The sequence below is a fragment of the Chanodichthys erythropterus genome, chromosome 12 (assembly GCF_024489055.1).
Source record: "Chanodichthys erythropterus isolate Z2021 chromosome 12, ASM2448905v1, whole genome shotgun sequence".
In the NCBI taxonomy this organism is placed as follows: Eukaryota; Metazoa; Chordata; class Actinopteri; order Cypriniformes; family Xenocyprididae; genus Chanodichthys; species Chanodichthys erythropterus.
Genome location: NC_090232.1, coordinates 2,718,174 through 2,733,052, shown reverse-complemented (window position 1 = coordinate 2,733,052; position 14,879 = coordinate 2,718,174). Strand labels below are relative to the sequence as shown.

Below are 14,879 nucleotides of genomic sequence, written 5' to 3'. Positions count from 1 at the left end.
TATACTGTATACTGGAAATCATAATAGCGATTCCCATCATCATAAAGAACTTTTTTTTTTTTTTTTACAATGATGATCTCTAAAACTCTTTCATAATGCACATCTTATGAACGGCTTCTCTATTGCTGATAACAATGAACAAATGTCTCAGTGTCTCGTCCTGCATGTTTGACCGTGTTCTCCAGCCCAAACACCCACAGAACACGAAGACAGACTCTTACCAAATGAAATCAGTCATTCTGGATTCACAAAGACATTTTCATGCAGTCAGAGAATTTGTTTTGAGAAAATATTCTGCATTCAATTTTATTAGACATGTAAAAGCAGTGTATCTGCAGCATTTCACAATGGCTTGGTTTGATGTAGCTGCTAAAAAACTGGGGTTTCCTAGCATTGAGCTGTTTGTGAAGGTAAGACACTCTCACAATAAACCTTCAAAGAAATAAAACATTTGTTCTTATTAGAAACAAATCATAGGCCGACATAGTTTTGCATTGTGTTTTATTATAAAATAAATGTCACAAAGAAACTCTTTTGTGCAGTTAAACTTTCAAATGTGTGCAATCAAAGCTTGCTTAGCATTTTCCCAGTCAAAAAATGTATTCAAAAATATTATTAACTATTACCTATTTTTCTAAACAAGCTGCCTAAAAATCAGTTTTACTTTTCCATAGTTTTTAGACATTCTACTAACTTTCTACTTACTAACTAAAGTAAATTTGCAACTACATGTAAACTACCTCTCATTAATTTGCAACTACATGTAAACTGCCTCTCATTAATTTGCAACTACATGTCAAATAACTCATTAATTTGCAACTACATGTAAACTAACTCTAATTAATTTGCAACTACATGTAAACTGCCTCTCATTAATTTGCAACTACATGTCAAATAACTCTCATTAATTTGGAACTACATCTCAACTAATTCTGATTAATTTGGAACTACATGTCAAATAACTCATTAATTTGCAACTACATGTAAACTAATTCTGATTAATTTGCAACTACATTTAAACTAACTCTCATTAATTTGCAACTACATGTCAACTAACTCTCATAATTTGCAACTACATTTAAACTAACTCTCATTAATTTGCAACTACATGTCAACTAACTCTCATTAATTTGCAACTACATGTCAACTAACTCTCATTAATTTGCAACTACATTTAAACTAACTCTCATTAATTTGCAACTACATGTCAACTAACTCATTAATCTGCAACTACATGCCAACTAACTCATTAATTTGGAACTACATGTCAAATAACTCATTAATTTGCAACTACATGTAAACTAATTCTGATTAATTTGCAACTACATTTAAACTAACTCTCATTAATTTGCAACTACATGTAAACTAATTCTGATTAATTTGCAACTACATTTAAACTAACTCTCATTAATTTGCAACTACATGTAAACTAATTCTGATTAATTTGCAACTACATTTAAACTAACTCATTAATTTGCAACTACATGTCAACTAACTCATTAATTTGGAACTACATGTCAAATAACTCATTAATTTGCAACTACATGTCAACTAACTCATTAATTTGCAACTACATGCCAAATAACTCATTAATTTGCAACTACATGTAAACTAATTCTGATTAATTTGCAACTACATTTAAACTAACTCTCATAAATTTGCAACTGCATGTCAACTAACTCTCATTAATTTGCAACTACATTTAAACTAACTCTCATTAATTTGCAACTACATTTAAACTAACTCTCATTAATTTGGAACTACATGTCAACTAACTCATTAATTTGCAACTACATGTAAACTAATTCTGATTAATTTGCAACTACATTTAAACTAACTCTCATTAATTTGCAACTACATGTAAACTAATTCTGATTAATTTGCAACTACATTTAAACTAACTCTCATTAATTTGCAACTACATGTAAACTAATTCTGATTAATTTGCAACTACATTTAAACTAACTCATTAATTTGCAACTACATGTCAACTAACTCATTAATTTGGAACTACATGTCAAATAACTCATTAATTTGCAACTACATGTCAACTAACTCATTAATTTGCAACTACATGCCAAATAACTCATTAATTTGCAACTACATGTAAACTAATTCTGATTAATTTGCAACTACATTTAAACTAACTCTCATAAATTTGCAACTGCATGTCAACTAACTCTCATTAATTTGCAACTACATTTAAACTAACTCTCATTAATTTGCAACTACATTTAAACTAACTCTCATTAATTTGGAACTACATGTCAACTAACTCATTAATTTGCAACTACATGTAAACTAATTCTGATTAATTTGCAACTACATTTAAACTAACTCTCATTAATTTGCAACTACATGTCAACTAACTCTCATTAATTTGCAACTACATTTAAACTAACTCTCATTAATTTGCAACTAGATGTCAACTAACTCTCATTAATTTTCAACTACATTTAAACTAACTCTCATTAATTTGCAACTACATGTCAACTAACTCATTAATTTGCAACTACATGTCAACTAACACATTAATTTGCAACTACATGTCAACTAACTCATTAATTTGCAACTACATGTCAACTAACTCATTAATTTGCAACTACATGTCAACTAACTCATTAATTTGCAACTACATGTCAACTAACACATTAATTTGCAACTACATGTCAACTAACTCATTAATTTGCAACTACATGTCAACTAACTCATTAATTTGCAACTACATGTCAACTAACTCATTAATTTGCAACTACATGCCAAATAACTCATTAATTTGCAACTACATGTAAACTAATTCTGATTAATTTGCAACTACATTTAAACTAACTCTCATAAATTTGCAACTGCATGTCAACTAACTCTCATTAATTTGCAACTACATTTAAACTAACTCTCATTAATTTGCAACTACATTTAAACTAACTCTCATTAATTTGCAACTACATTTAAACTAACTCTCATTAATTTGCAACTACATGTCAACTAACTCTCATTAATTTGCAACTACATGCCAACTAACTCATTAATTTGGAACTACATGTCAAATAACTCATTAATTTGCAACTACATGTAAACTAATTCTGATTAATTTGCAACTACATTTAAACTAACTCTCATTAATTTGCAACTACATGTCAACTAACTCATTAATTTGCAACTACATGTAAACTAATTCTGATTAATTTGCAACTACATTTAAACTAACTCTCATTAATTTGCAACTACATGTCAACTAACTCTCATTAATTTTCAACTACATTTAAACTAACTCTCATTAATTTGCAACTACATGTCAACTAACTCATTAATTTGCAACTACATGTCAACTAACACATTAATTTGCAACTACATGTCAACTAACTCATTAATTTGCAACTACATGTCAACTAACTCTCATTAATTTGCAACTACATTTAAACTAACTCTCATTAATTTGCAACTACATTTAAACTAACTCTCATTAATTTGCAACTACATTTAAACTAACTCTCATTAATTTGCAACTACATGTCAACTAACTCTCATTAATTTGCAACTACATGCCAACTAACTCATTAATTTGCAACTACATGCCAACTAACTCATTAATTTGCAACTACATGTCAACTAACTCATTAATTTGCAACTACATTTAAACTAACTCTCATTAATTTGCAACTACATTTAAACTAACTCTCATTAATTTGCAACTACATTTAAACTAACTCTCATTAATTTGCAACTACATGTCAACTAGCTCTAATTAATTTACAACTACATGTCAACTAACTCTAATTAATTTGAAACTACATGTCAACTAACTCTCAATTTTTGCAACTACATGTCAAATAACTGTTATTGCAGTATTATTAGACTGTTAAGTTAGGGTTAGTAGAGTAAATTGACATGTATTTGCAAAAATATAGTCAGTAGAAATGTATGTTGGGGTGCATCAAAATAAAGTGTTAGCAGACAGTCTACTAGTGACTGTTAGTTGACATGTAGTTGCAAAGTTACTTACAGTATAGTAGAATGTCAGACTATCACAAAGCTGCTGAAATGAATGACCTTGTTTTTCAGATTTTGAGCGTTTGAATGGGAAACACCATTTCATTCTTGTGTTAGTATCGACTCAAGTATCCTGCTCAGAGAAAACATCTTGTGATGTTGTTTGTTCTGCAGCTGAACAGTTTAAACTTATTTGGCTCCTTAATGGTTTTTCGTCATTTATTTTGGGGTTCAATGAGGATGAAAACTCCCTTGGGGAAAACTTTCTTTTTTCACCATTTAATTTTTGTGGAACAAGAAGCTTCTTTCTATTTAAAATCAAGTAATTATAAAGGCTCTGTAGCTCAGTATTTATTTATTTATTTATTTATTTTGAATAGCCTAAAGTAACTACTTAAACTTAAATGTGCCTAATTAAATCACTGTTTATTTCTTTAGCCATGCATAATCTGTGTGCATGTTGTGTGTCTCACAGGCCGGCAGTGATGGAGAGAGTATCGGGAACTGTCCCTTCTCTCAGAGACTCTTCATGATCCTCTGGCTGAAAGGAGTCATCTTCAATGTCACCACTGTGGACCTCAAGAGGTGAAGCACAATATTCACAGATACAGACACAAACAGACATATTTCCCATTAGGACAGTTATGATTCCCAACAGGATCAAATGCCCCTGAAGAACAGCAAAATGATTTTTTTTTTAAAAATTTAAGCCTCTGTAAGACATTATTCTGATCAACTAAATCATATAGAAATTGTGTATACACTGGGATCTTATTTAATCCCATTAAGATCCTTTTGCTTCCAAATAATGATTTTTGATAAATGGTAGTGTTATTTTAGTACAATATATATAGTTACAGTTATTGTATTTTGAATTGGCCTTTCATTTTTATATTTTCAGTTTTCATTTTTATTTTAGTAATGCATTTGGGTCCATTTTGACCTGGAAGAGTACATCAAAATAAAAAATATAAATAAATAAAAATCCGTCTTTTACTTTCGTGTCCATTTTGACCCATAAGTGAACTGTGGACCCATAAGTACACATGAAATTATGCTCTCTCTTTTTTATTTTTTTATTTTACATATGTATATTAGTTACATTTTTCTCAAATTGCTTCTGTAAAATACATTTAGCCTCTATTCTACACTTTCCTACACACTTTTCTTCCCACTTCAATTGCATTTTGTTTATAAACAAAATGCAAAATTGCATAATTTCATGCATAATTCTGAAATTAAAATAAAATGACAAATTTAATGTCTGTTTGTAGATCAAACATTCCTAGACCAAATAGTGTAAAAAAAAAAAAAAAAAAGGAACGCTTGTTTGAAAAAGAAGTCCACATTTCACTCTGCTCCCACCTGTTGATGAACCATTGAAGCATGAAAATGAGATTCAAGCTGTTTATCATCTTTTTTTTTTCAACTGAAGTTAAATGAATATATTTTGAAACATTTCAGAGTAATACTGATGTTGTTTTGATGTTGTTTTGTTAAACAAAAGAATGTGTAGTAAGTTCAAAGGAATTAAATTAAATCCATTGAGGTCAATGGAGTTCATACTGGTAATTCTCATATTAAATGTTCTTATAAATTTCAAATAAAATTTCTCATTAATATTTATAAGCATTTTCTTGCACTTGTTTCTATGATTGTTCTTATTTTAAATTTCAAAGAATTCCTCAATTTTTTTTATTTTTGAATTAATAAAAAGGGAGTAAAAGTAGTAGCATGAAATAAAAAAAAATGCACATTCAGATAGCTTTCATTTATTTTTATTTTGGTTTTAGTTTTAGTGATTTTAGTATATATTATATATTAGTATATAGTATATATTTTAGTATATATTATATTTTTAAATTTAATTTAATGTTAATTTTTTTATATTCCAATTAACAAAAACTTAAAAAAAATAATAATTTTAGTTTTACTTACAATAACAACGCTGATGAAGGACGGTTTTGTTGATCCGTGTCTCACAGGAAGCCAGCAGATTTACAGGATCTCGCTCCAGGAACAAACCCGCCATTCATGACCTTCAACGGAGAGGTTCTGGTTGACGTCAACAAGATCGAGGAGTTTCTCGAGGAACGATTGGTCCCACCACGGTACTTTCTATATCGGTTCACTTGTCATTTCTTAATTACTTGCCTCAGAGGTTTGTTGCATTATTTAAAACTAATTAATTTTTTTAGATATCCAAAGCTGGCAGCAAAGCATCCAGAATCCAACACAGCAGGAATAGATGTATTTGCCAAGTTTTCTGCCTACATCAAGAACCCTCGTAAAGAAGCTAATGAGGGTGAGTTTAATTGTTTTTTAAATGGTTGCGAAATGAGACTCTTTTCTTGTGTAATTCTGTTTTAATCTGGTGTCTGTATGTATTCAGGTCTGGAGAAAGCTCTTCTGAAGTCCCTAAAGAGGTTGGATGAGTATTTGCAGACGCCGCTGCCCGAGGAAATTGATGCCAACAGCCTAGATGATCCTGATGAGTCTACACGAGGCTTTCTGGATGGACCAGACCTCACGCTGGCCGACTGCAACCTGCTTCCCAAACTACACATCATGAAGGTGCATCTTTCAACTATGACAACTCTCTGAATAGTTTAAGTATGTTATTGAATATGACAAGATCTGTGGACTAGATCTGCTACTCTCAATTATCGCTGCTGCAACTGCAATAGATACACAGACACGCTGCTGTGAGCATGTAAGATTTGCTGCTGCTGCATAAATAGGCAGACTTAAATCCCATTGCAGATCTAGGCAGGTGGAGCTGGGGGAAGTGGAGTTGGGTTATGCATAATATAAGTTTTTTTTTTTCTTATTTAAATGTATATAATGTAATTGCACAATTTTTTTGCATGCACACATTTTTCACTCAGTAATTTAAAATGCATATGCTGGATTTCATATGACCAACCAGTTTAATCACCTGCATACTCTGGTTTGTAGATTGTTGCTAGGAAATACAGAGGTTTTGAGATTCCTGCTGAGATGACCGGAATTTTACGATATTTGAATAACGCCTACCAGAGAGAGGAATTCATGAACACCTGCCCTGCTGACCGGGAGATTGAGTTCGCTTACCTGGACGTCGCCAAAAAGATCAAATAGTTCAGGATGACGAGACAAGTAGTGGTAACTCATAGTCAGCATCACATGCTTGTGTGTGTAACTGTATGTGTGTGTATGTGTGTGTGTGTGTGTGTGTGCGCGCTCACTGGTGGAGCTGCATTAATACTATGGTGTATTGATCCTAAATCGATAGATTGGCATCTGTTTTCCTTCAATCAATGGCAGGACCAGGAAAATAGTATAAGACCAGACACAAAGATGAAATATTCTGTCTGTTAGTTATCTTATCTGTCTTAATGGATGATATAGATAGACTAGCTATGGTATAATATTCATAATGTTCACCATGGCCTTGACCAAAATTGATCTCATAATCACTTGGATCTCTATTTTTTGCATATTTGTTTTGTTTGTATCTGAATTTTTACTTATGATCCCTCTGGTCAGGCCAGAATATATACACATACATTTTCTATTTACATTTTCTATTTAATAAATAATAATAATACTATGGAGAATTAGGTTCATTATTTACAATATCACCATATAGTTTAATGAAACTCTCCTTTTATATCATCACACAAGGCTTTTTTTTCCAGAGGTTGATGGATTTTTTTCAAATTAATTCCATTTCTAGGTAATTCTTTTGTCTTTCTACACTTAGTGTGAAACTGCTTCATTTATATGTGATTTTTTTTTTTTATCAATGCACAGCATTTGTTAAAACATATAATTTATGCAACTGTGTAACCTTGCATGAACGCCTTATGAAGCTCTGACGAGGAGACTTTAATTAAACTAATCAGAATTCATCAAGTCTTCATGGTTTTTCATTTCTGAAGGTTGTGTGAAGATCTCTCTTGTATTTCGTAGGGTCACCCAAGCAACAGCACTTAGCAATCAGATCAATTAAGAAGGCATATTATCAACAGCTTGTCTTTCTTGTTGACTTACTAGCGCATCACCATAGTGATGAGAACTTGTGCAAACGCTAATACAGTGAGGCCAATCGTAACAAATCACATGACCACTGTCTTCTTTGTCATTTTGCAATGATCACCGAGAGAGATATCTGTAGAAAAATAAAGTTCTCTTTATTATCACAGTATTTTTGCATGCTTTGTCATTTTTATTGGAGCTTGCAACAACGAAGGAGTTGTTGATAGAAGGTTAACAGGATTTCGTGCACAAAATCAAGGGTACACACGTCACAGGGGTCAGAGCGGTCAGTCATGTTATTGATGGTCCATTGAGAAGAGTTTAAGCATCTATGTTTGAGAACAGGATTTGTTGCTTGGCATTTCAAAGGTTGGTGAAACGAGGGTGAAATCTGTTGCTCATCTTGGCGGAGCTCAGTTCTGAGAGCAGTACTTCCAGAAGCACACTGTTTTTGGAGAAAGATAAACAGTAGTTAATGTATTGGCGTTTTTTTTGTCTTTGTATCTATCATTGCACATGACATTTTGTTATCCAAACCAGCTGGTTTGCATCATACCTCTTTTGTTGGGTTTCTTAGCTGATGGAAGAGACTTTTTAAAGGCTTTTCCATTGAGTTTGGGATCCATCTGGTCAGTGCTGGCCATCGGTGAAATCCCACCGCTGTCTATAGTGGTCGCTGTGGTGGATTTCAGGTTTCCATCTGTCACTACCTGCTGGTTATAAAATAATATTATATAGCATAAAGCACAAATTGAACTTTAGTGTATATATGCTTATAATTGTTTTAGAAACTGACTGGACATACCATTTTGTTCTTTTTCCCAGAACCTCGCCCATTGCTATTTCCTTCACAAAAAAAAAACAGACAACAAAAGCAAAGAATTTATATATAAGTATATATATATTCTTAAAAATACTGTAAAATTGTGAATATTCTAAAATATTATTACAATTTAAAATATAGCTGCAAGCAGACATTAAGGGGCCAAGCACAAAGAAGGCACAATAAGCCATGCCAACATGGCTGGGAGAATCAGACCAACTGCAACAATGAACAATTAAAGACCTATTAAGATGATTTTAGGCCAAATGCATGAAAAATCATAAATACAGTCACTAGTAAAGATTTAATGCTTTATGACTTTTAAGCAATAGATGGCGCTGTGACCAATTTGATGTGGTGTAGTCAGAGTGATGTGACAATGAAACATGCAAAGTTTGGTGTCATAGCATTGCAGACATACAGCCTCAAAAGTCATTTTGGCATCATGCTCTGGCATACGAAAGCGTTTTTGTTTAACGACACAAAATCCATAACTTTTTGCCGGCACGGTCTGATGATACTACTCAATTTTGGTGAAAATCGGACTAACGGTCTAGGAGGAGTTAGAAAAAATAGGTTTTTAAAGAAAATCAAAATGGTGGACAGGAAGTTTGGCTGAGTATGGCAAAACTGGTATGTATGTTCTCGGCATGACCCAAGGAATTTATTAAGACCAGTTTCATTTACTCATCAGACCAGGCTAATTTACTCAAAAGTTATTAGCATTTTTGTAAATTTCTTTTATATTATAACTTATTTTATTATAGCTTTTGACCAAAAGGTGGCCACTGCACCAAAACTTTTTGAGTGCCCTCAGGGCAACATTTAAAATGGAGATGCCCAAAATGGCTGATATGGTAAAATTGGATATCATTCAACTCCACATGCTGCCCTGAAGTTTTATAATTTTTGGCCAAACCGTTTGGAAGTTATAAGCAAAAATAGCATTTTTTGCTATATCCGGGCCAGTAGGTGGTGCTAAGCCAAAATGCAGCATGTAACCTCAGATCATGCTTGTGATGACATGTACCAAGTTTGGTCTGAATATACGTTATGGGAAATTGGATATCATTGGACTCGGCATGACGCCCGAATCTAACGTCAAACCAAGAGCCACTTTTTGTATCTCTAGCCCAGAAGGTGGCGCTGTGCTGAAATGCAGCATGATACCTCAGGTAATGCTTGTGATGACATGTACCAAGTTTGGTCTGAATATACGATATGGGAAATTGGATATCATTGGACTCGGCATGACGCCCGAATCTAACGTCAAACCAAGAGCCACTTTTTGTATCTCTAGCCCAGAAGGTGGCGCTGTGCTGAAATGCAGCATGTTACCTCAGGTAATGCTTGTGATGACATGGACCAAGTTTGGTCTGAATACGATAAAGCGTTGAGGAGATATCGCCTTATGTCTATTTTTGCAAGTGCTACATAAAATTCGTTTTTTCGAAAACGGTTTGACAAATCAACTTGAATTCCATAACTTTTTGTCAGAATGGTCCAAAGATGATCTGGTTAAATTTGAATGAAAATCTGAGTAACGGTCTATGAGGAGTTTGAAAAAGTTAATTTTTGGAAAAATCAAAATGGCGGGAAATTGATAATGAAGGAAAATGAGGTCAGATGGTGCAATCGAATCGTCTGAATAAAGGTATTGTTTTAAAGAATAAAATCAGACACACCTCTGGGTATGATGGTGATTCGATGCCTCAGTGTGCGGTTCATTAACTTGTGAAGCTCTTCAAGTGCGCTCAACATCTTCACCAGCTCCTCTCGAGCCTCGGGATCACCTGTGACGGGATCAGACTTGGATTGTTTGGCTGCTGTTGGAGTGCCGTCGTGCTCGTTTGACCCAATCACTTCTGACAGCCTGAACAGTCTGTTCTTCTCCGTTTGCCGCTGGGAATCGGGGGAAGTGGTTGTGCGGTCTGTCCTCAGAGATCCATCAATCTCCTCGTGTCCGTCAGAAAGGAGTGTTAGTGTCTTTAATAGATTACTGATACCTATTTTGTCTCTGACATTTGGGCTGCTTGTCGCTGCAATTATTTCGTCTAAAGCTCTCATCACTACAGTCTTTCCATCTCCATCGGGAAATGTCGTCATTGGTCCGGTCCTCAGTAGCTTCGCTCGTGCTGTGTTTATTTCATCCGCGCCAGTTCTCCTTGGATCTGGAAGGAAATACAAACACTTTAAAGTCAGTGGTCTTTTCTTCCCTACACTCTTAAGGCCTGTTCACTCCAAGAACTGTTACTATAAAGATAACTATATTTGCACCCACACCAACAAACGGTGTGTTTATTCTAAGCTCACACACTGCGGTTTCAAAGCATGCTATGTTTCGAGTGAATAGCTAGTGTAATCGATCTAATCTAACAGTAAATTTAGCTGATGAAATCAATATAGTGGAATAAAAAGAACGTTTTTTTCCCAGCTGTTGAACAATAAAACACTGACAGCCAATCAGAATCCATTCTAATTTAGGGGGTTGCGCATTTAAAATGGCAGCCGACATTGCGGAGAAGATAATTGATCCAGAAAAGCCACCACTGTTTGACAATTCAAACCCCCTTTTCAAGGATACTTGAAAGAAAATGGACAACAATCGGTCATACCCATGGAATAAATGGTGAGAAGTAAGTGTTGTTTTTATTCCACTATATTGACTTCATCAGCTAAATTCACTGTTAGAGTAGATCGATTACACTAGCTATTCACTCGAAACATAGCATGCTGAGGACATCTGCTGGTTAAAGCTGTGTAAATGCAACAAGAACAGCAAAAACATGATGTACATGAGTTTAGAATAAACAGATCGGTAAATAGTTATTGCTATACTTATCTTTCTTGGTGTGAACGGGCCTTTATCCTTCATAAAGGGGTTTTCACATTAATGCTATATAGAAGAGTCTTTTTTTTGTTTGTTTCCCTTTCATTTTTTCTTAGTATGAAGAACATTTTTATATTCTGAAAACATTTTGGTTCTATGGATGTTCTTCATGGAACCATAGATGCCAAAAAAGAACGTTTATTTTTAAGACTTATATCTGAGTGAAACGGCTTCTCGGACAAGAACAAATGTAGGGCGGGGTTTGATTTTGTCCACTGGCAATTGATTGGTGGTTTGCTATTGGTGGATCTCATGTGAGTGACAGGTTGCCCCGCCCTCACGCCAGAAAACACATCATCAGAGAAGAGATGTCGCTGTAAGAGGGGAAGTTATTTTTATTAAAGATAGCAAAAAAAACTGTTGTGCATGGATAAATCATTAATAATAAATACTGCAATATTCCATAAAAAAATAAGAATTGGTAAATTTAGATTTTGTAGACTGCTTTAGTGCTCAGTGGAATGCATTTCAATTAGTTTCAGCTACAGAAATGTGTTTGCATGTCTCTAAAATCCCAGTTTATGGTTGGTACCAGAATGATGCATCCTTCTGTTCTCAGGGTTTGTCTCATTTAGTGGCGAACCGAATCTTGTTGACACGGAATTGTTCCCATACCCATAGAAACAAGTCAATGGGAAATGCCAGTGCTCTGAAACTCCCTGAGAACCTTGAAAAGAGAGACATTCCGAACATCAAACATCCCTTAAAAGGCCTTTTCTTGACTTGGACAAACATACACGACATAACAGATGATAAATGCCTTTTGTCCGAGGAACTTTCTAATCATCATTCTGATCTTAGAGGTGGACGCTTACAGATCGCTTGTTCACACTCATGTACAAACACATGTGGAGCCTGCATCCATGTTGACAGAAGTCTTGGAGAAGTTAGGGAGTTGCTTGGACGACCACTTCGGTGACGTTGTAGCCGGATATTTTGGACATTTGTAAACTTGCCATCACTCCATTAAAAACACTTTGAAGGAGCTCTTGATAAAATAAGAGTGGTATTATTCCCTTAGTTCATTGTTGCAATGAAAACATGCACTAGATTGCACTTGGTAATAAATTAGCATGACCTGAACCATATTTTATCAGTGCATGCACTTACTGATTTATGAATACTTTTCATGCATGTGCATTGAGATTTATTGTTGCATGAAGATAAGGAGTACATCCAGGTCATGAAGACCATCTGAATTAACCTAAATGAGATCCGCTGAGACTTAATGACCTAGTTCAAGCATTGCATAACCCTACTCGAAACTCCTGAGCCAATTTTAGCATTATAGGATGAGTCCAGAACCTGAATGTGGAACGTCAGATTTAAGATTTGCACACACTGGAAGTGCGGACAGCACAAGACCAACAGAGGACCACAAGAGCCGGCGCCACTGGACTAATTACCTTGGTCCAGCGCCATCTCTGAGTCTGTAGGCTTGACGACAGTGAAACTAACGTCTCACAGGACAGAGAAATCACAAATGAGACCTGGTGTATAGGGTGGAAAGATATCACCATATGTCCCTCAGCTGATTAATCACAGTTTTCTGAAATGTTATGTTTAAATATGCAAATGAAGCGTTATCTAATGAAATAAGCACTAATTTGCATAAATGTCCAGAACAGAAATCTGAACATTAGATAAAAGCAGATTCAAATTTCATGTTTGATTTTTGTTGACATATTTGTGTTGAAAATCTCCTTTTATCATTCTAAAATAATGTCAACAGCAATATAAAAATACATTTTCACCGGGTTTTTGGGAATAAAAAGTAAAAGTTAGAAGTACATATCAGGTGAATGATAGATGAACAAACCTTTGGTGTGTGTAAAACTGCTCAAGTGGAGATTTCTGACTCAGAAAAAACTCACAGCCTTTAAAGATATTTATTGTAATTGAAATCTATAGATGCAAATAGATAAAGTGCAATACTTAAATGTCTGGAAAAAAAAAAGACATCTCACAATTGATCAGTGCATAAAAAAATAAATGTTTTTAGTTTTATTTAACTCTTGCTTAAAATGAACCCAAAATATGTTGGAAATGAACATTACATGCTTATTAATAAATGTTCATCTTTTGATTATTATTGTTGCCTCTAGTAATCATGTGTCTGATTTTTAATTTACAATATATTTTGGGTTCATTTTAAGCCAGATATACAGTAATTTTTAAACAATAGTTGGGTTAAATAAAACAAAACTTTTAACCCAACCGCTAGGTTAAAACACCCCAATCGCTGAGTTTGTCCATTTTCAACCCAACTTGGGTTGTTTTCAACCCAGCATTTTTTAGAGTGCAGTAATCGCTCATGTGAGTTTCAGAAGACATCTCAAAAACTGTGCTAAGATGTGTATATGCAATCAAAAGTCAAGAGAAGTCAAACATTTCTTATCAAATTCTCCCAAGATCAAATTTCACATTCATTTTTTGCAGCTCTATATTTGTATGACAACTATTGATTCATTTGCTTCTCTTTTTATTTCTCCAAAGAGAAAAACATCCAAGACAAAGTTGATTCTTAAAACATTTATAATTTATTAAGACTTTGGGACCATGAGGTTAGAAATCAGCGTTCCTGAAGCTCAAATACAGAGCATAACGCCTAGGTCAAGGGTTCATTTAATGTGAAAATAATGTGCATTGTGAAAATAAATTTGACTGGACTTTAAATGCATGAAATAATCAAATGCATACATTGAATGCAATGGGAATGCCCGTCTTACCTCCATCAGCCGGTTCTTCAAAAGCATCTGGTTCTCCAGGCATCAACGGAGCAGCCGAAGCGACGGTCAGCAGAGCGACTGTGGTCAATACTTTCAACATGTCCACCTTATACATCTCAATGACCTGAAGGTGAGACGGTCCAGCTATGAATGAATGCAAATGCGTTTAGATCTCTCTATCTGTGTTTTGGTGAATTCATACACCTGCCACTCTTTTACACTGATGCGCCTCTAAGATGAGAAGGCTTGTCAAGTGTGTCGTACTTTACAGTGTTTTACGCCGCGCTTCCTCTGCCGTCACGCCACATCCACCGGGCCTTTTTATACGAGACACCGTCCAATCAGGATGCACATCTCTCCCTGCCACGTCCAGGCGTTGTGTGACATTTGGGGCTGTGTTTGGTGTCGGGGTCCTCCATTGTGAAGG

At 34.5% G+C, this 14,879-nt stretch overlaps 2 protein-coding genes across 2 annotated transcripts; one reads left to right on the top strand and one right to left on the bottom strand.

Moving 5' to 3' along the window:
• The first annotated feature begins 255 nt into the window (after positions 1-255).
• Positions 256-7,975, top strand: LOC137031985 (chloride intracellular channel protein 4). The gene is made up of 6 exons (XM_067403410.1): positions 256-410; positions 4,466-4,575; positions 5,976-6,101; positions 6,189-6,295; positions 6,383-6,564; positions 6,949-7,975. The coding sequence occupies exons 1-6, from the start codon at positions 348-350 to the stop codon at positions 7,108-7,110; spliced, it is 750 nt and encodes a 249-aa protein (XP_067259511.1). The 5' UTR covers positions 256-347; the 3' UTR covers positions 7,111-7,975.
• A 394-nt stretch (positions 7,976-8,369) lies between these two features.
• urp2 (urotensin II-related peptide) lies at positions 8,370-14,567 on the bottom strand. Its single transcript, XM_067404455.1, has 6 exons — positions 14,453-14,567; positions 10,779-11,004; positions 10,519-10,679; positions 8,816-8,856; positions 8,567-8,720; positions 8,370-8,455 (listed from the first exon to the last, which is right to left on the bottom strand). The coding sequence occupies exons 1-6, from the start codon at positions 14,565-14,567 to the stop codon at positions 8,424-8,426; spliced, it is 729 nt and encodes a 242-aa protein (XP_067260556.1). The 3' UTR covers positions 8,370-8,423.
• Between the last annotated feature and the right edge of the window lie 312 nt (positions 14,568-14,879).